Source organism: Mauremys reevesii, linkage group 3 (genome assembly GCF_016161935.1).
Source record: "Mauremys reevesii isolate NIE-2019 linkage group 3, ASM1616193v1, whole genome shotgun sequence".
Taxonomy (NCBI): Eukaryota; Metazoa; Chordata; order Testudines; family Geoemydidae; genus Mauremys; species Mauremys reevesii.
The window spans coordinates 55356087-55376930 of NC_052625.1; the positions used below are offsets into that span (position 1 = coordinate 55356087).

A 20844-nucleotide genomic window follows, 5' to 3' on the forward strand; every position below is an offset into this window, starting at 1 on the left:
ATTAAAATAAATATTCACTGGTGATTTCCCCACCCAACTATTCACTCAGCTCTATAGACTTCTCACTGGGGTTTGTAGTTGCAGACTGAGTATCACTGGGAGGTCTAGCGTTACCATATTTCAGGTTCCCAAAAAGAGGACGCTGCCAGAGAGGGGAGGCGTGGAAGGGGAAGCTGGGGGAAATGGGAGGAGCAGGAAGGGGAGCTGGAGGGGGTGTGGCTCCAGCTGTCATCCTGTCATCCAGGAGGTCAGACTAGATGATCACAATGGCCCCTTCTGACTTTACAATCTATGAATCTATGTATCCTAGTTTATAAACAAATTCTCTCTCTAGGCATGGGCAAGTCAAACTTCTCTGTGTGCTGCCCCATCTTGTGAATGGGAACAAACATGCTTCTCTATGGTACAGGGGTGTTTGGGAAGATTAATTAGCTCATGCGGGACAGCATTCTGCTGGTATGAAGTGTTGAATAAAAACATCATTGGCAGGGTCTGTATAATAGAACCCCGAGTATTGAGGATTATTTTTCATTTACAAACTATTTCGTAAGCTTGAAGAATCAGGTGGGGGAGAGAGGATGGAGGGTTATTTTAAATGTAGACTTAGCATACTGATATCCATCCATCCTCTAAGCTATCCCTGATCCAAGTTTGATCTCAGGGTCTCCTAATCCAGTTTTACAAGGTTTGGGGAATATTCTAACTCCTTTTCTTGCCTTTCTAAACATACGGTACAGGGAAAAGTAGGGAAAGTACGGAGGGAGACATCAGGCAATTTCCTCTGGACTGATAGCAAAGCAACTGTGTCAGAGCGGGTTGCCTCTGATAACAAGCAAGGGTGAAGCTGTTGCAATACCCAGAGGGATTAAAATAATTAACCCCTATCCCTTTTCCCACCCAGCCAACCAGCCATTGGCTCAGGCATCTGTCCCAGAAAACAATCTGCCTTATCCCACCTCACCGATTACACACAGCCAGGTGGCACCAGAGTGGTTAATGTTATTTGTCCTTGCCTCCCAAAGGAGGATCCCCCTCCCCACCCTCTCCTAGTTAGAGAGACAAGGTGGGTGAGGTAATATCTTTTAGTGGACCAACTTCTGTTGGTGAGAGAGACAGGCTTTCGAGCTTACACAGAGCTCTTTTTCAGGTTCCTAGCTGTAAACTGCATCTTTTCCCATCGGTAAAGAGAAAGGTGACTGTAAAATGACAGTTCATTCGGGGGGTGCAGGGTGGCAGCAACTCAGCTGCCTCTGAAAGGGCTTTTAAAAGGCCTTTCCACCATGGAGATTTTTAAAAAAATCATAGCTAGATTCCTACCTTTTCATCTCCCTGTCCTCTGCCTCAGACTCCTCTCACATTAACTCAGCTTTCTTGGCATACTACTGTAATTACACTCCCTGCCTGTCCGCCAGCCTCTGGCAAAAAGCCCTCAAGATGAATAAAACAAGTCCAGATAATCAGTGGTAGTCACAGGTAATTGCATGGGCACCAACATGCATGCAAACATCTGATCTGAATGTGCAAAGCATGTGCACATTACATATAAATCTAACTGGCAAAAACAGTGTAGCTGATATGCATAGAGGCAATATAGCTGATGTGCATCTGTATGTAATATACCTGATATGTGCATGTACATCTGACATTTGAGTGCATGTACATTTGCACACGTCTCTTTTATGCCATCGTGGGTTGCCAATGAGGACTCAACTTGGGACCCCAAAAGCTGGTGGCAGCGGTGGAGCAGCCTCTAGACAGGAACACACAGCACAAGCTGAACAGTGGGTAATATATATTCACAACTACATGTCCCCACCTTTAAACTCTGGGAAGACCTGGAAGATTTGCCTGTCCATCCCCACTTCTCTGCTAGACTCCTCCTCAGATCCCTCTCTGCCAGGTACATGCCATACTGCCCCCCAGGAAGAGAACACATAGCTAATAGATTTCAGAGGGGTAGCCGTGTTAGTCTGTATCAGCAAAAACAACGAGGAGTCCTTGTGGCACCTTAGAGACTAACAAATTTATTTGGGCATAAGCTTTCGTGGGCTAGAATGAAGTGGGTTCTAGCCCACGAAAGCTTATGCCCAAATACATTTGTTAGTCTCTAAGGTGCCACAAGGACTCCCCGTTGTTATGGCTAATAGAGGCAGTACTGTTTCCAAAGAACAGCATAGGCACAGTTTCTGTTTACCAGGAAACTGAGATGAGGCTTTGGTTGTCCTGGGCTGACAACAGTTTTCCCAGCCTGTGTACCTGGCACTGAAAGTACATTTTGTCTTAGTGGCAGCAATGAAGGGGTTAACTACACAGATGGAACTTCAGGCTTCAGCAACTCCAAATGTAAAACCCTGGATATCGGAGCCTGAGCAGTAGGAGGCTAAAACCCTGAGGGGATTTCTCACATGGGGGAAGAACTCCCATCTCCCCTCCCCGCAATGTTCCAATGCGGGGCTGCCTCCCACTGCTTCAGCAGTTCCCACCTACTCCATTTCTCTATGTTGCCTCTAAACTGCTTCTCCGCTCCCATCTTCAAGCTGCTGCAAAGGAAATGAGGTGGGAGTATGAAATAAGTTCAAGGCAGCAGCAAGAAGAGAAGTGGGGGCTTTACGAGCTCGGGAAGCATTTGAAGGCAACTGGAGTTGGAGCTTGCAGAAGTTTTTGAGATTAAAAATAGGCTGTAGCATCTCTCCTTCAGCCTTCATCAGGTTTTTAGTTGTCTGGCAGTCCGCTCTCCTTTGCCCCATCTCCCCACAGCTCACAGAATCAAAGACATCAGAAATGGATGAGATCATCAGTCCATCTCCCTGTCAGTGGAGCATTGGAGAACATCGTCCCAGAAGACCTGGCGCTCTCTCTAGCAGGAGACCTACTCCCTTCTCTAGAGCAGAGCACACAGCCCAACAAAGCATTGGAGCATGTAACCACTCTCATATGTGTAAAGTTACTCACATGCTTCGGTGCTTTGCGAGATTGGAGCCATACTGCATAGACAGAGCATAGAGATAACTGAACAGGTTTACACAGGACTCTTTGGGCATGTCTACACTGCAATTTAAAACCCGTGGCTGGCCTGTGCCAGCTGACTCGGGCTTGAGGAGCTAAGGGGCTATTTAATTGCAGTGTAGAGATTCAGACTCCTGCTGGAGCCCGGGCTCTAGCATCCTGTGAGGTGGGAGGGTCCCTGCAGCCTGAGACCACAATTAAACAGCCCCTTAGCCCAAGCCTCGGGAGCCAGAGTCAGCTGGCAAAGGCCAGCCGTGGGTGTCTAATTGCACCCTTTATGGCCAAACATTCATCAAAGAAATAGGTTTAGGAGGGGGTCATTTCTGTCACCCCTTGTCTATTCTTTACTCTTTGTCTTTCTGTTGTTGGTATTTTGAGGTGTGTCTTGTGTGAGATACAGTACACAACAACATTTGGATTCAAGAAAGCACTGTAGACAACAGGGCCGGCTCTACAGTTTTCGCCGCCCCAAGCAGCGCACCGTATTGCCGCCGCGGACGGCAGGGGCAGTCCCTGTGCCCTTACGGCGGCAGGTGTGTTTCCGCGGCGGCGGCAATTCAGCAGCAGCTTCTATGTTTAGCTGAAGCCGCAGTGGACAGCTAAACATAGAAGCTGCCGCCGAATTGCCGCCACCGCGGAAACAAGCCTGCCACCCTAAGGGCACACGGACTGCCCCCGCCCTCCGCGGCAGCAATTCGGCGAGCTGCTTGGGGGCAAAACACCAGGGATTGCCGCCCCTTTCAGATTGCCGCCCCAAGCACCAGCTTGGAATGCAGGTGCCTGGAGCCGGCCCTGGTAGACAATTCCATCATGACAGCATGTGTTGATATACACACTATGATAAGTAGTTGAGTCTTCAGGCCAGCAACTCATTAATTATGGGGTCAGGAAGGTATTTTTTCCCACCTGTCAAGAATGTTGCACAATTAGTCAGGCAAATTATAGGGGAGGTTAGTCTTTCTCTGAAGCAATTGGGATTGGCTACCAACAGAAGCAGGATACTGGACTTGATTAACCGATGGTCTCATTCAATATGGAAAAGTCAATAAAAACCTTCCTAACAGTGGGATCTGTCAGATCGTAGACTAGTCTTCTATAAGAAGTTGTGGAAGCTTCATTCTTGCAGACATTTAACATTAGACAAAACACTAGAAAATGTATTGTAGGGAACCCCTTTGTATTAGCAGGGAGATGGATGATATGACCTAGTGGGTCTTTTCCAGCTCTAACTTCCATAAATCCATGAAACTCTACATCTGTATTGCATTATTAAGCAATTTTAAGAGTTTGCAAGTTTCATAAATTTGGCTGGTTTGAACCAAGGGATGTGATGCCAACCCAGGAAAGCACAAAGCTGCATGGTGAACGGGCCAACCCAATACCCCGAGAGAACCTGCATCAATACAGAAATACAACCTCCTCTGACTGCACACCCCTAGCTGTTATCTGCCACCCCACAGTGGAACCCATACGGGGTATCATCAAACAACTGCAGCCCATAGTTTATGGGGATTCCATCTGAAAGAAATCTTTCCCAAATCTCTTATTCTGGCCTTCAAACAACCCACCACCCTCTCCAAGTTCATCATCAAAAGCAAGCTCCCCACAGACCAGGACCCACCAACTCAAAGCAGCACCAGACCCTGCCAGAACAATAGATGCAAAACCTGCAGACAGCTCTCCACTGCTACAATGATCAACACCTCCCACAACACACCTTTCAAGAGCCATGAGTCCTACACATGTCTATCATAGAATCATAGAATATCAGGGTTGTAAGGGACCTCAGGAGGTCATCTAGTGTACCGCATCCAATGCTCTTAATGCTCCAATAGCAATTCTCGGGGTGAAACGAGAGAATCACTATGCTCTCAAATGAACTTGCACAGGAAAATGATAAAAGACAAAAAACACCCTATCACCTATGGGGGAACACTTATCACAAAGTGATCACTCTACATCTGACCTCTCAGTCCTCATCCTCATCCTGCATGACATGTTCAAAAGACACATTCAAAAGACAAGCCTGGAAGCTTAAATTCATAACTTTGCTAGTCTGTGTGTTGAGGGGTGAGGAGATCTCAGCCCACCAAGCCCTAAATAGAGAGGCAGTCTTGCTTATTAAAACATGCAGCAATGTGTCCCTACAATGTGCAATACTGCCATAAAAGAGAGGTTGGAGTTTTAAATTCCGTGGCACTTGGTTATTGCTAAGTTATTATTAAAGGATGATTATTCCATGCACTTCTGTGGCACTCATCACTATGTTGTCTGGCCACTAAATGCAGCACGGCCTTGCCTAGCTGAAGCCTTGAGGTGATGCTGTATATAGTTTTTCTGGGGCAGATACTGGGGAAGTGAGGCCAGGGCACAGTGAGAGGAGGCTGCCTGCCTTGCCAAACACCAATCAGATGAAGAGGGCTGTGGCAGCCGGTTTCCTGACAATCCAGTGCAGGCTGTACTCTGGATGCCCCAAGCCCAGGGTATTCCCAGCAGCTGGACTGTGTCCCCTAGAGAGCTGGCTGATCTCTAAAATCAAGGTGCAGCCTCAGTTTGATTGAGCCTTTGTTTCTCAGAAGGAATCAGCACCTCTTGAGATGTCTGGGCAAATACTGTGATGCGTTTTGTGAACAGTTTTATGCTTTGAGCATTTCTATAGCGGCAGCAATAAAAAGAGGGATGCTGTGAACACCTGATCTAAAACAAGAGTTTTGTGTGGGGGTCTGGAAGGAGCTTCGCTGTTTTTTGGGGAGGCACTAACATCCCGGCTCCTGCTGTTTCTATGTCAGGCTCTCCACTGAGTCTTTACTGTTGCTGTTTCCACAGGGACATTCGTGTCTGCCTTCACTGTGCTGTGCGGAGCCCGGACTGACCTCCCCGACAGGCACATGTGCTGTGTCTTCTGGCTGAACATCGCTGCGGCGCTGATTCAGATTCTGACGGCTATCGTGATGGTTGGCTGGATCATGAGTATATTTTGGGGGATGGACATGGTCATTCTTGCTAGTAAGTACAGTGCACTCATTGTCTCCATCCCCACGTTGTTAGGGCTCAGCTAGCATCCTGGGACCCAGCCCTGGAAATGAGGAAAGTGGAAACAGTACCAGGCAGCTTTCATTAAATGGGGACATTCACACTGAAACAGAGGGAAAAGAGACATAAAGAGAGGATCTGCCCCAGCACTATGGGGAGGCTACTGGTGGCATTTGCCTGATTTATTCCCATGATATCAAGCTCTGCTCCCAGCCCCAGAAGTAGCTGAATGTTTCTGTAAGATGCTTAACAAAATTCATCTTTCAATTGGCATTGTTATGCTTCAGCGTGAACAGTGTTGCACTCAACAGGAGTAGCCACCACTTCCCAAAGTGATTGTTCCACAGTCGCTCTGCAGACTCAAGTGGACAGCATGGTGTTGATTCACACTGGAAAGGTTTTTCCCCCTCACAACCATTAAGACCAGGAATGTGCTTTTCCATTTTAGAATGAAAGCTGTAGAAATCAATGGGGCCACCAGAGAAGTGCTGGCACAGAATATTGCCCCCTTCTGGTTCAACCCGACCCCTGCTTTACAGGGCCCCATTTCCTGATGTTGCATCAATCGGTGTTCGAATAAGCACTCTTGCCCTCAGCAGTCCCACGGCATCCTGCCATTTAACCATACTCCAGCTAACTGAGGTGAACCCAAATTTAGTTAGACTCTCTGGTGGTGTACTTTTAGACTACATCTACACTATACACTACGGGTCTGAGTCTCCTGCTCATGTACACATAAAATTAGCTGTCATGAAGCTAGCGTGAGTATAAACAGCAGTGTAGCTGCGGTAGCATGGGTAGTGGCAGTGGAGGCACTGCTGAGCCATGTGGAGTACGTACCCATCACAGGGTTGTACTCTGCATGGCTCAACTGTGCTCATAGTGTAGACAAAGCCTCAGATGCCCTGAATCTCCTCACTCTTGAGTGGCTGGCTCCCCACTTCCTCATAAATCCCATTTATCCAAAGGTTTCTTAGGATCTCATTCAATTTGTAGGCAAACGGGGTTATCAATGCATCTTAAAGTTTTCTCTAATGTAAAAGTCCCCTTTCGAGACCTTGAAACACTAAGGGTATGTCTACACTGTGAAATTAGGTCAATTTAATAGAAGTCAATCTTTTAGAAATCAATTTGATATAGTCGATTGTGTGTGTCCCCACTAAGTGCATTAAGTCATCGGAGTGCGTCCGCAGTACCAAGGCTAGTGTAGACTTTCAGAGCGTTGCACTGTGGTAGCTCTCCCACAGTTCCCTCAGGCTCCGCTGCACACTGGAATTCTGGGTTGAGCTCCCAATGCCTGATGGGGCAAAAACATTTTTGTGGGTGGTTCTGGGTACATGTCATCAGGCCCCCATTCCTCCCTTCCTCCCTCCATGAAAGCAACGGCAAAAAATCATTTCTTGCCTTTTTTCCTGGGTTATCCATGCAGACGACATACTATGGCAAGCACGGAGCCCACTCAGATCACTGTCACCGTACGTCTCCTGGGTGCTGCTGCAGACGTGGTACTTCCATGTTACACAGCAGCGTCCCCTTGCCTTGCCTTGCCTTGCCTTGCAGATGGTGCAATATGACTGCCAGCTGTCATCGTCGTCCTGTGGGTGCTCCTGGCTGACCTTGGTAAGGTCGGTCGGGGGCACCTGGACAAAAATGGGAATGACTCCAGGTCATTCTTTTCTTTAAGTTTTGTCTAATGGAGATTCAGTCCTGTCTGGAATATCATGCCAGCTGGAGACTTCTGCCTCAGGCTGCTCTCCCAGTCGGCAGCACCGTGCGGTCACACCTACCCTAGCCTACCCCTTGCTCCCATGGCTCATGAAGCCTGGACAGTAGTAAGGAGCAGTTCAATTATAGGCTGAGAAAGTGCAGAATGGTGGTAGAATGTGCCTTTGGACATTTAAAAGCTTGCTGGTGCAGTTTACTGACTCAGTTAGACCTCAGCGAAACCAATATTCCCATCATTATTACTGCTTGCTGTGTGCTCCACAATATCTGTGAGAGTAAGGGGGAGATGTTTATGGCGGGGTGGGAGGTTGAGGCAAATCAACTGGCTGATGATTACGCGCTGCCAGACACCAGGGTGGTTAGAAGAGCACAGCAGGGCACGCTGCACATCAGAGAAGATTTGAAAACCAGTTTCATGACTAGCCAGGCTACGGTGTGAAAGTTCTGTTTGTTTCTCCTTGATGAAAACCTGCCCCCTTGGTTCACTCTACTTCCCTGTAAGCCAACAGCCCTCCCCTCCCCACTTTCATCTCCGCTTGCAGAGGCAATAAAGTCATTGTTGTTTCAAATTCATGCATTCTTTATTAATTCGTCACACAAATGGGGGATAACTGACAAGGTAGACCAGGAAGGGTTGAGGAGGAGTGAAGCACGGGGTGGGGTAGTTGTAGGGGGCCTGCCTAGAATAGCATGCAGCTAATCATAGAAGCAGCATGTCTGGGGCTCTGATCCGGGGCAGCCGTTTGCCTCTCCAGTTCTTTGGTAGGCTTGCCTGAGCTCCTTAAGTTTCACACGGCACTGCTGAGGGTCCCTGTTATAACCTCTGTCCTTCATGTCCTTGGAGATTTTTTCAAATATTCTGGCATTTTGTCTTTTGGAATGGAGTTTGGATAGCACGGATTCATCTCTCCATACAGTGATCAGATGCAGTACCTCCCGTTCGGTCCATGCTGGAGCTCTTTGGTGTTCTGGGACTCCATGGTCACCACACTGGCCAAACAGGAAATGAAATTCAAAAGTTCGTGGGGCTTTTCCTGTCTACCTGGCCAGTGCATCTGGATTGAGAGTGCTGTACAGAGCGGTCACAATGGAGCACTCTGGGATAGCTCCCGGAGGCCAATACTGTCGAATTGCGTCCACACTACCCCAAATTCGACCAAGTCGGGTCTATTTCAACGCTAATTCCCTCCTTGGGGAGGAGTACAGAAATCGATTTTAAGAGCCCTTTAAGTCAACAAGAATGGCTTCGTCATGTGGACAGGTGCAGGGTTAAATAGATCTAACGCTGCTAAATTTGACCTAAACTCGTAATGTAGACCAGGGCCAAGAAAGACCTCAGTCTTAGGGAAGAAAGAGACAAATGCATCTCTAAAAGGCCTGGTCTACACTACAAAGTTAGGTCGACATAAGTGCATGCGTCTACACTGAAATTTGTGTCCGGCCAATCTAAGTGTCACTTTACAGCGACGCAGTCAAACCACCTCCCTGAACAGCATGGAGCCATGGTCAGGTTACTGAGGTCAGTGCGGTGCAAGTACAGACACTGTATGGCCTGTGCCAACCTGAATAGTCTTCCAGCAGCTCTTCCATAATGCCCCGTGCCCTGCAGCACTGACCACTCTGGTCACCATTGTAACCTCCGCTGCCTAGGGGCCACAGAGACTGGAAGCATCCCCCTTTAAAGTCCTGTGAATGTTTTTGAAATGCCTTTTCTACATCGCCCACCTTCGTGAGCACACCAAGTAGTTCACCCTTGTGTGCAACTCCCCAACTGATCGTGCTGGCTCCATGCGCTAAACTTGCTCTTGCCAGGAGCAGACAGGAGGTGTTGGATCTCCTGGGTCTGTGGGGAGAAGAGTCTGTGCAAGCACAGCTATGGACCAGGTAGGAACATGGATATCTATGAACAGGGGATGCAGGAAAAGGGGTATGACAGGGATCAGCAGCAGTGCTGTGTGCAAGCAAAGGAACTTGGCCAGGCATACCACAAGGCCAGGAAGGTCAACAATAGATCTGGTAGTGCCCCATTGATCAGTGAGAGGCCAAAGAAAAAGAGGCGAGCAGCCAGTCCCATAGATAAAGGGGAGGAGTCGATGGAAGTAGCACCAAGTTTGGGCCCAGGGGAGATACAGGATGGCTTAAGGGGAACCACAAGGGATGATAGGAATGGAAGGAGCATGCGACCAGGGGGAACAGGGGATAGGTTAGAGGACCGTGCTGTCCCCAGGCGAAGGCAGGTCTACGTGATTGGGGATTCCATACTGCGAAGGTTGGACAGGCCTGTGACCAGGGCCGATCCGGAGAACAGAAGGGTGTGCTGTCTACCGGGTGCTAAAATACGGGATGTGGACCTGAGGTTGAAAAGGATCCTAAGAGGAGCGGGTAAGAACCCTTTGATCATCCTTCATGTGGGAACGAATGACACGGCTAGATTCTCGCTAGAGAGGATCAAAGGAGACTATGCCAGGTTGGGTAAGACGCTCAAGGAAATTGAGGCTCAGGTGATCTTCAGTGGGATTCTACCTGTCCCTAGGGAAGGGCGCCAAAGGGGTGAGAGGATCGTGATGGTTAATAGTTGGCTGAGGGAGTGGTGTTACAAGGAGGGCTTTGGGATGTATGGGCACTGGGAGGCTTTTGGGGACAGACAACTGTTCTCAAGGGATGGGCTCCACCTAAGTAGGGAAGGAAGTAGACTTCTAGGAGGGAGGCTGGCTCATCTGATTAAAAGAGCTTTAAACTAGACACTGGGGGGAGACGGTCAGGAGAGGTCCTGGTGCTCTCCACGCCAAATTTTCACATTGGGAGTGAGGACAGCAAGATAACAGATATAGCCAGAGGGGGGCAGTTAAGTGTAAGGAAGAGTGGGGGGACAGATTCTAGATCTACAAGTCATACTGGAAGTACTGTGTCCATACCGAGTTGGTTAAAAGAGTGAGAGGAGCCCAACGGGAAAAATTAGGATGTTTGTTCACCAATGCGAGAAGCTTAGGTAACAAAATGGAGGAACTGGAGCTCCTGGTCCGGGAATTGAAACCGGATATCGTAGGAATAACAGAAACATGGTGGAACGGTAGCCATGACTGGAGTACAGGTATGGAAGGGTATGTGCTGTTTAGGAAAGACCGATGCAAAGGTAAAGGTGGGGGAGTAGCACTGTATATCAATAATGAGGTAAAATGTAATGAGATAACTAGCGCTGCAATGGACAATACGGAGTCTGTTTGGGCAATGGTCACATTGGGGAAGAAAACTACCAGAGCCTCATCCAGGATAGTGATTGGGGTGTGCTATAGACCGCCGGATCTAGCTTAGAGATGGATAGGAGCTCTTTAATGTTTTTAAGGAGGTAAACACTAATAGGAACTGCTTGATCATGGGAGACTTTAACTTCCCGGATATAGATTGGGAAACAAATGCTAGTAATAATAATAGGGCTCAGCTTTTCCTAGACGTGATAGCTAATGAATTCCTTCATCAAGTGGTTGCTGAACCGGGATGCCATTTTAGATTTGATTTTGGTGAGTAACGAGGACCTTGTTGAGGACATTGTTGTAGGGGACAACCTTGGCTCGAGTGATCATGAGCTAATTCAAATAAATGGGAGGATAATCAATAGTGCATCTGAGACTAGGGTGTATGATTTCAAAAGGGCTAATTTTACTAAATTAAGGCGACTAGTTAGGGAAGTGGACTGGGCTAACATATTTAGGGATCTAAGGGCAGATGACGCCTGGAGTTACTTCAAGTTGAAGTTGCAGGAGTTGTCAGAGGCATGTATCCCGAGAAGGGGGAAACGGCTCGTAGGTAGCAGTTTTAGACCGAGCTGGATGAGCAAGCGTCTTAGAGGGTCATTAAGAAAAAGCAGAAAGCGAGTGGAAAATGGGAGGGATCAGCAAGGAAACCTACCTTATTGAGGTCAGAGGGTGCAGGGAAGCTGTGAGAAAGGCAAAGCGACGAGTGGAGATGGATCTAGCGAAGGGATTAAAACCAATAGCAAACGGTTTTTAGCCATATAAATAGGAAGAAAACCAAGAAAGAAGAAGTGGACCGCTTAAAACTTTAAATGGAGTGGAGATTAGGATAATCTTGGAATGGCACAATATCTGAACGAATACTGTGCCTCTGTCTTTAATGAGGCTAATGAAGGGCTAAGGAAGAGTGATAGAGGGACCGATGGGAATGAAGATATGGGGGTAGACATTACGGTAGCTGAGGTAGAAGCCAACCTGGAACAGCTTAACGGAAGTAAATCGGGGGGCCCGGATAATCTTCATCCTAGAATATTAAGGGAATTGGCGAGGGATATTGCTAGCCCGTTAGCGATAATCTTTAATAAATCCTAAATTCGGGATTGTACCGACTGACTGGAGATTAGCTAATGTAGTTCCTATATTCAAGAAGGGGAAAAAAGTGACCCGGGAATTATAGGCCTGTTAGTCTAACATCTGTAGTATGCAAAGTCATGGAAAAATCTTAAAAGAGAGAATGGTTCCGGAGCATGAGGCCGCTGGCAACTGGGATAGATTACAGCATGGATTTAAAAGGTAGATCGTGCCAAACCAACTTGATCTCCTTCTTTGAGAGAGTAACAGATTTTTAGACAAGGGAAATGCGGTGGATCTCATATATCTGGATTTCAGTAAGGCGTTTGATACGGTACCGCATGAAGAATTACTGGTTAAATTGGAAAAGATGGAGATCAGTGAAAATCCAGAGGTGGATAAGGAGCTGGTTAAAGGGGAGACTGCAGAGGGTAGTATTGAAGGGGAACTGTCCGGTTGGAGGGGGGTTACCAGTGGAGTTCCTCAAGGCTCGGTTTTGGGTCCGATTTTATTCAATCTATTTATTGCTGACCTGGGAACCAAGAGTAGGAGTGGGCTGATAAAGTTTGCGGATGACACCAAGTTGGGGGGTATTGTCAATTCGGAAGAGGATCGGGATATTCTCCAGGGAGATTTGGATGACCTTGTAAACTGGAGTATTAGTAACAGGATGAAATTCAATAGTGAGAAGTGTAAGGTTATGCATTTAGGGATGTCTAACAAGAACTTTAGTTATAAGCTGGGACGCACCAGTTGGAAGTAACGGAGGAGGAGAAGGACCTAGGAGTCCTGGTTGATCGCAAGATGACTATGAGTAGGCAATGTGATGTGGTTAAAAAGCTAATGCGGTCTTGGGTTGCATTAGGCGAGGTATTTCTAGTAGGGATAAGGAGGTGCTAGTCCCGTTATATAAGGCGTTGGTGAGACCTCATTTGGAGTATTGTGTGCAGTTTTGGTCTCCCATGTTTAAGAAGGATGAATTCAAACTAGAACAGGTACAAAGAAGGGCCACTAGAATGATCCGAGGAATGGAAGGCCTTTCGTATGAAAGGAGACTTGAGGAGCTCGGTTTGTTTTCCTTAACCAAAAGAAGGATGAGAGGAGATATGATTGCACTCTTTAAATATATCAGAGGGATAAATACCAGGGAAGGAGAAGAATTATTTCAGCTCAGTGCTAATGTGGACACGAGGACGAACGGATATAAACTGTCAGTCAGGAAATTCAGGCTTGAAATTAGACGAAGGTTCCTAACCATCAGGGGAGTGCAATACTGGAACAGTCTAGAAACAGTAAGGACCTCCACGACTTTAAGATTAAGCTAGATAAGTTTATGGAGGATGGTATGATAGGATAACGGGCTTAGTCAATAGGTCAATTATGTGCCTGGTATGATGTAACCTTTTCCAGAGGTTTGGCTGAGAGTCTTGCCCGCATGCTCGGGTTCAGCTGACCGCCATATTTGGGGTCGGGAAGGAATTTTCCTCCAGGGAAGATTGGCTATGGCCCTGGAGGGCATGGGGCAGGGTTCACTTGCTAAGGAGTGGGTGGATCGGCTTATGTGGCCTGCATCTTGCAGGAGGTCAGACTAGATGATCATAATGGTCCCTTCTGATCTTGAATTCTATGATTCTATCTACCGCTTTTACAACGAGCGGCATGTCAGACTTGGCGGAGACCCCACCCAGCAGAACACTGAGGATTCCTGGGAGGCTACGTTCCCTCTAAGCTGTGCAGTCACATGGCCGCGCAGCAGGCTATCAAGGGACGTGCAGGCATGAAGGGGGGAGAGGCGCCTCTCCCACAGCCCCAGCCCTGGAGCTGCTGCGGCCAGGGAAAGGCACCTCTCCCCCAGCCCAAGCCCTGGAGCTGCCCTGGCTGGGGAGAGGTGCCTCTCTCCCAGCCCCGGGCTGCTGCGGTGAGAGAGGGCTGGGAGGAGTCCTCTCTCCCCACCACAGCCCCGGGGCAGCCTGCACCCCAAACCCCTCATCCCCAGCCCCACCCCAGAGCCTGCACTCCCAGCTGACGCCCTCACCCCCCCCAGACCCCAACCCTCTGCCCCAGACCTAAGTACCTTACTGCACCGCAAACCCCTCGTCTCCAGCCCCATTTTTGGAGAATAAAATTATCTTTATTCATTGACAACACATACTGCAGAATACACAGCAACACTCAAAGGGAACGATACTTGTAAATGTACAGCAAGTACCACGTAATTCAGAGCGTCAGGAAAACACAGAGTCCTCTTTATAAATGCACAGCAAATCTTAGCGGCACCCAAAGGACATGCCAGCAGAGAACACTACTGTGGCTGACTGTTAAAATGCTCTTTCAAAGCTTCCCTCAACTGCATAGCTCCCTGCTGGGTTCTTGTAATGGCCTCTGGCTGCTCAAAGGGCCACAGGCAGCTGCTCACCCTCCACCCTAGCGGCAGCTTGTCCCTCTTTGCCTCACAGATATTACGCAAGACACAACAGGCCGCTATAACCATTGGGCTGTCGTTCTCACTGAGCTCCTGTCTAAGTGAGTAAACACTGCAGGCTACCAAAAGCACATTCAACTGTCATTGTGCACTTGCTGAACGGGGAGTTGAATCTTTCCTTTGTGCTGTCAAGTGGCTTTTGTACAACTTCATGAGCCAGGGGCAGGGTGGGTTCCCCAGAATCACTATAGGCATTTCAATATTGTCAGTGGTAATCCACCAGTCAGGAAAGAATGACCATGGTTGGAGCTTTCTGAATAGCCCAGTTTTCTTAAAGATGTGAGCATCATGCACCTTCTCTGACCAGCCCACATTGCTTGTGGAGAAGCATCTCTGGTGATCCACCAATGCTTGCATAACCATAGAAAAGTAGCCCTTTCTGTTGAACTCTGTGGCCAGGTGGGCTGGTGCCAAAATAGGGGTATGTGTGCCGTCTACTGCCCAGCAACAGTTCAGGAATCCCACTGCAGCAAATCCATCCATTATGTCCTGCTCATTGCTGAGAGTCATGGTCCTGCATAGTTGGATATGATTAATGGTCCTACATTAATCATGATGACGGCCGCCACAGTGGATTTTCCAGCTTCAAAATGAAAATGATTTCTCACTGACACTGCAAGATTCTGGAGTTCGATGGCCACTTGCTTCTTCAACGTCAGGGCAGCTCTCATTGTAGTGTCCCTGCTCTGGAGGGCTAGGCCAAGCTCAGCCCAGATCTAGAAAAGTGGCCTTTCATGTCTGAAAGTTCTGCAGCCACTGCTCGTCGTCCCAAACCTGCATTACAGTGCATTCCCCCCAGTCAGTGCTCATTTCTCGGGCCCAGAAGTGGTGTTCCACCATCAGCAGCTGCTCCATTAATGCCACCAACAACCTTTTATTGTTTTTTACTATGTCCCTAGAAGAAATCATGTCCTCTGCTGCTGTGTACTTACTGTAGGGCTGCAAATACAGGAGAATCACGCATCCTGTACTTGCAGTGTTCATGAGAATAGTGCAGAGCTCTGCAGGCGCCATCCGAGATGGCGGACTCCAAAAACTGCTGGATGGGTTTGCAGGATTTTTTTTAAAAAGGCACAAAAATGATGGGATATGTATGGCATTATGGGATGAAGGAAGTCGAATGCTGGGAATTTGAACTCTACCTCCCAGAGATCCATGGCTGAGTCATTTCTACTGTGAAAACTTCCCAAAAGGTATTGCACCAGATGGTAGTGCATGGCACACTGGGTTACCTACCAGTGATGCACTGCACTTTGCCTTGACGCAAGCACTCCTGGTGAGTTGGCACTGTGGTGACGCAAGAAGCAAATTATGCACATGCCCGAGTGATATACAAACTTTGGCAGCTGCATGCTGATTTGACTTGTGTTGACCAAAGTTTGTAGTGTAACCATAGCCCAAAGAAAACAAATTAGAACATCCAGTTAGCTAACCTTGTATTGTCTCCTTAGCTTCAACCTAGGCTATAACTTGACCTGCTAAAAATCAAGCTAAAGGTGTTAAACTATGTCTAATACTGGTGCTAAGTGGAGTTTTCAATCAAGTTAAACTAGCTCAGTTGAACCAACTTCATCAAAAAAGCACCTTTTCCCATAGTCTAGGATCTAGGCAAGGCCCAACTATGCTTCTCTCATTTACTGTAGCTATGCCAGCCTAATCCCTGGGGTAGACACAGCTCAGTCGATGGAAGAATGCCTCTGTCAACCTAGTTACTGCTGTTCAGGGAGGTGGAGTTCCTGTAGCGATGTAAAAAACCCTTCCATTGCTGTAGGACGCATCTGCACTGCGGGGTGACTGCGGCATAGCTGCACCACTGCATCTGTAGAGCTATAACCCCGTAGTGAAGATGAGCCCCAAGTCCCACTGGTGAGTGGATAATGCAATGCCAATCATCTGGGCAGCAGGCAGAAAGGCTGGGTCTCAAGAGGCTCTGAGTAATTTTCCAGCCTGGTTGCTAGGAAGGAAGGTGCAGCTGGGAAGTATCTGTCACAAGTGGCTCCTGTTGCCAGTGTAGTTCCCTCTGATGAATTTGAAAGCTGGCAGATACCATCTCCAAGAGCAACACACATCTGCCAAGCAGAAGGAGGCAGGTGATTAAGTTCAGGCCAAGAGGTGCCGGAACATAACAGCAGGATCTAGTGAGTGCTGCTCTGTTTGTTCTGCGCAGGGAGGGTGAGAGATGTCAAAAGCACATTTTATTCTCCAAGGAAATACACGTGACAACAACTAGTGACAATCTGGCAGCTGGAGTTTGGGTTAGCTTCTGACTTGGCATCATTTCATAAGAATGGCCCTCTCCACCACTGAGCTGGCATAAGATGTGCCATTATATGGATCATGGTGGGTTTTTGGGGGGAGGGGGCAAAGGCATCAGAAAGTGCATTATATCTAAGGGTAATGGGGCCAGCAATGAAAAAAAGGGCCAGGAAGAGGGAGAGTCCTAGGTCCTTGTTTTGGGCCACCATTTTGCTTTTGGTTTTTGTGTGTATTTAGTGAGGGACTAGTGCCAGTCTTACTGGCTAGATGCAGGTGTGGGGCACTGTGTGCTGAAAAAGGCTTTGGCCGCCTAATGGTAGCTTTGTACTTGTGGTTGTATCCTGAACTGTGACCCTCCCTGCCGCTCTGGGCCTGAGTAGAGCTGGGCACATTTTTTCAGAACAAATAGTTTATTGGTCAAAAAACCGCAGCTTTGGCTGACCTGCCCCCATTTCACAAGTTCTACATTAATTTGCCAGATAGTTTTGGTCATACATTTTTTTTCAGGCTACGCTTACAAAATGGCTAGAGGAGGAGGTAGTGCCCATCTTGTAGCCAGGTGGTTTAAGCCATCACCCATGATGTGGGAAGCCCAGGTTCAGAGCAAGGACTTAAACACAGGTCTCCCCATCCCAGGGGAGCTCCCGAACCCCCTGCCTATAGACTATTCTAAGGTGAGGCCTTCTCAATCTCTCCCACTGTAGCTGTTCCACTCTGTATAAATATTCATTGGAGTCAGGGCTGGCTCCAGACACCAGCGCAGCAAGCAGGTGCTTGGGGCAGCCAACGGAAAGGGGCGGCACATCTGTGTCTTCGGCACCAATTCAGCAACAGGTCCCTCGGTCCCTCTCAGAGAGAAGGACCTGCTGCCAAATTGCCACTGAAGAATGAAGCGGCGGCTGTAGAGCTGCTGCCGAAGTGCTGCCGATCGCGGCTTTTTTAAAATTTTGTTTGTTTGTTTGTTTGCCACTTGGGGTGGCAAAAACGCTGGAGCCGACCTTGATTGGCGTGAGGACAGGGACTTCAATTTGGGTCTTCTTCCCACCCCCTGTCATCGGTGAGTGCTCAGACTATAGAGTCATTCTCTCTCTGTCTCAAATTCTGCTCCCATATTTTAGACCAAGCAGGACAGCTTCAACAGGAGAGACTGAGGGAGGCCCATCACAGACTAGCCTATAGGCTGCTGGTTAGGGTACTCACCTGCCCAGGGAGAGCTGCACCAGAGAGGGGATTCCAACTTGGATCTCGCACATCCTATTTGAGTGTCCTAACCGCACCACTGCGCAAAACATTATAAGGAGGGCAGTGACAGCCCTACTTCCTCTGGCCATTTTGTGAATTTGCCCCTTTAAAGATGCCCAGAAACAAAACATTTTGAATCAAACACCACATTGTGTTCAACCCAAAATAGACTTTTGGGACTCATCAAAACTCTTTGGAATTTTTAGATTTGGTTTGACTCCAACCACATTTTTTTCCCCAATGTTTCTGAATGGCCAATGCACTGAAAAATCAGTTATTCACCCAGATTTACTTCTGAGCCACCGTATAGCCAATGTACCTCAGTCCTGATCAGTGACTCTCAGATTCCAGCTCTGGACGCCACTACAGCTCTGCTAAACTCAATTACTAGAAAGTGGTCTGGTGAGTTATTGACTACAGCCGTCCCAGTCTCAGTCGAGGGACGGATTAGGCAGTTTATGCTTACAGCTGACCCTGGGAAGGAGCCAGAAGAGCAGCTGCCTTTCTCATATGAGAGTTTTGTACTTAGAGAAGAGACACCAGCATCTCATTTTAGATACCTGCAAAGATTCCTCAAGAACCCCGAGGGTGTGGGTGAAACTATAAATCCTGTTTGTAAACTCCTAGAGAGAGAAGCTTAGGTTAAGGTCACTTTGCAAAGTCTCTTGCTGTAAGAGCCTGGAAGATGCTAACATTTTGTATGGGAATTGCCAGCTGGCCTCATTAGCTACCAAACAGGTATCATCTCTAACCAACCATATATGGCTTTTGAAACAGCCTCCTGTTTCATTTGAAAGCAAAAAGAGCTTGCTGGCAGTACAGGTGGGGGAACTCGTCACCAGAGTGCCTCCTTGTGGCCAGATGTGGCAGAGTAGCTCTCTCCCGATCTAGTGCTCCCTGCTGCCAATCACTCTGGCACTGCAGTGACCTCTCTTCCTGTAATTCAGCCCTCTGGCCAGGGCACAATTTAGTTCACGCCTTCAAGGGTAACAGAATGTCCAGCAAATAAAGGATCCAAACATCCTCACCCAAAGGTCTTTGGCCCCAACTGAAGCCCTTTTGGTCATTACATCCTCGCAGAGCTCTTCTTTGGTCCTTAGCCCCTTCTCAGGAGTTTCACGCCACCTTCTCTGCTGGCTGGGGAACCTAGGCCCTCCCTCTGCACCAGGCATCAGCCCAGGGACCCTATAACCAGCTGCCAAGGGCCGCTCTGTCCTACTCCTTGTTGCTGTTTCCCGGGGCTTCTTTCTACTCAGCCTTTCTCAGGCCTTCTCCCCCTCAACTTCTCTAAATTCAACCTTGTTTCATGTGTGGGACTCTCAGGTGCCCCCCGTCCCCCAGAATCCCCTAACAAAGTCCCAACATAAAAGTATAAACAAAAACCCACTTCCTCCCTCCTTGGGCTTGACCGTACATCCCTCTCAACTAGATGCATCCCTCTCCATGAAAGTCCAGTTCCTGCCCTTTTGTCAGGGCTTCCCACCAGAGCCAGCTCCTCTCCAATGCCTCTACTGTGTCACCTGTGGCCATTTGCCAGCCTCTTGCACTTAGGCAAGGATCTCAGGACTTGCTCTCCCCCTTAGCCTCCCTAATCTCTAATCCCAGAGCGTGACTGCTAACTCTCCCTCGGCAGCCCCCTGGTGCTCTAAAGCTTCCTGACTTTCTGATCACCACCCAGCCCCTCCCCATCTGCTAGCTGCTGAGCAGTGTTTAGAGACTAAAGTCTGTGAATCTTAGATCGCATCCATGTGGAGGCTGCAAAGATCTACAGTGAAAGGGAGCTAATTTTTAGTTACCTGGCCAATCAGACAGATGTTTTTTGTGCGAGTTCCCCCTCCACTCCCACATAAATCAGTCCTTGGGGTATGTTTCCCACCATCCCAAATGTTAGCCAAATGAGTGTCAGATAGTTTGAACAAAATTGCCCTTTTTAGAAGCTCACCCATTTGCTTTAGCAGTGCCTCGTTGTAAAAAAATTACACTAATTGTTGAAAGCAATCTACAAAATAATCAATACCATATCTAGGTAGTGAGGATAGTAGAAGTAAGGGACCGCCTGGCTCAGGGGATTGGTAATGGTCTGTGGGGGGAGCCTTTCACCTCTAGGTTGAACCCTACTTGAGACTGTTTTACCATCTGACCGTCATTGTATGTGAAATGAACTGGGGTTAGGTCTCAGCCCAAGTCCTAGTGGACAAGTGTCTGCAGCAGAAAGGCTCTCCACGTAAGTGGTCTCAACAGAAAATGACAGATCCTGGATAATAAGCTCCCCAAGCACTGCCAGAGTTGTCTGTTCAGATCACAGATGAAGCATTTTCTGGAGAAGGTTGCCCTCCTGCTGATGGTGCTTTACCTGTCTGAGCCTTTGGCCCGCAGGGTTGTCAATCTAGCGCCTCTCAACAGCACTGAATTCACATTAAAAATAATATCCTGATGTACCAGAGACTCTGCCCATAAAAGCCACTTAAATTAGATCAGAGATAAAGAGTCAATTCACACCTTTTCCCCTTTAAATAAGCCAGCTGAGATAGACAAAAAGTGGGGTATGGTTTTTAAAGAGTCCCTAGCTCAGCCTCTTGTTTTCTACTTACAATGTGTGTGTCTGTGCCCACAAATAACTGCAGCCATAATTACCCTGGGTTCAAGGAACACTTGGTTTTCATGGCCTACAGCAGACTCTCACAGTCACATCTCAGAAGGTTTACAGGTGTCATGATGCTGGCTGTCAAGTCTTCATTACCAACTGGTAATAAGAAATGACCTGTAATCATGCCGTCC

General features: G+C 48.0%; 1 protein-coding gene across 4 annotated transcripts in view; it reads left to right on the forward strand.

Moving 5' to 3' along the window:
* STUM (stum, mechanosensory transduction mediator homolog) overlaps positions 1-20844 on the forward strand; it is a 78948-nt gene that overhangs the window by 52940 nt on the left and 5164 nt on the right. For all 4 annotated transcript variants that reach the window (XR_005596533.1, XM_039531651.1, XM_039531649.1 and 1 more), the window contains exon 2: positions 5833-6012. Coding sequence is in view for 3 of the 4 variants with exons in the window: in XM_039531651.1 (XP_039387585.1) it covers positions 5833-6012 (180 nt within the window). In the remaining variant the exon portion in view is untranslated. The remainder of the gene's footprint in view (positions 1-5832; positions 6013-20844) is intronic.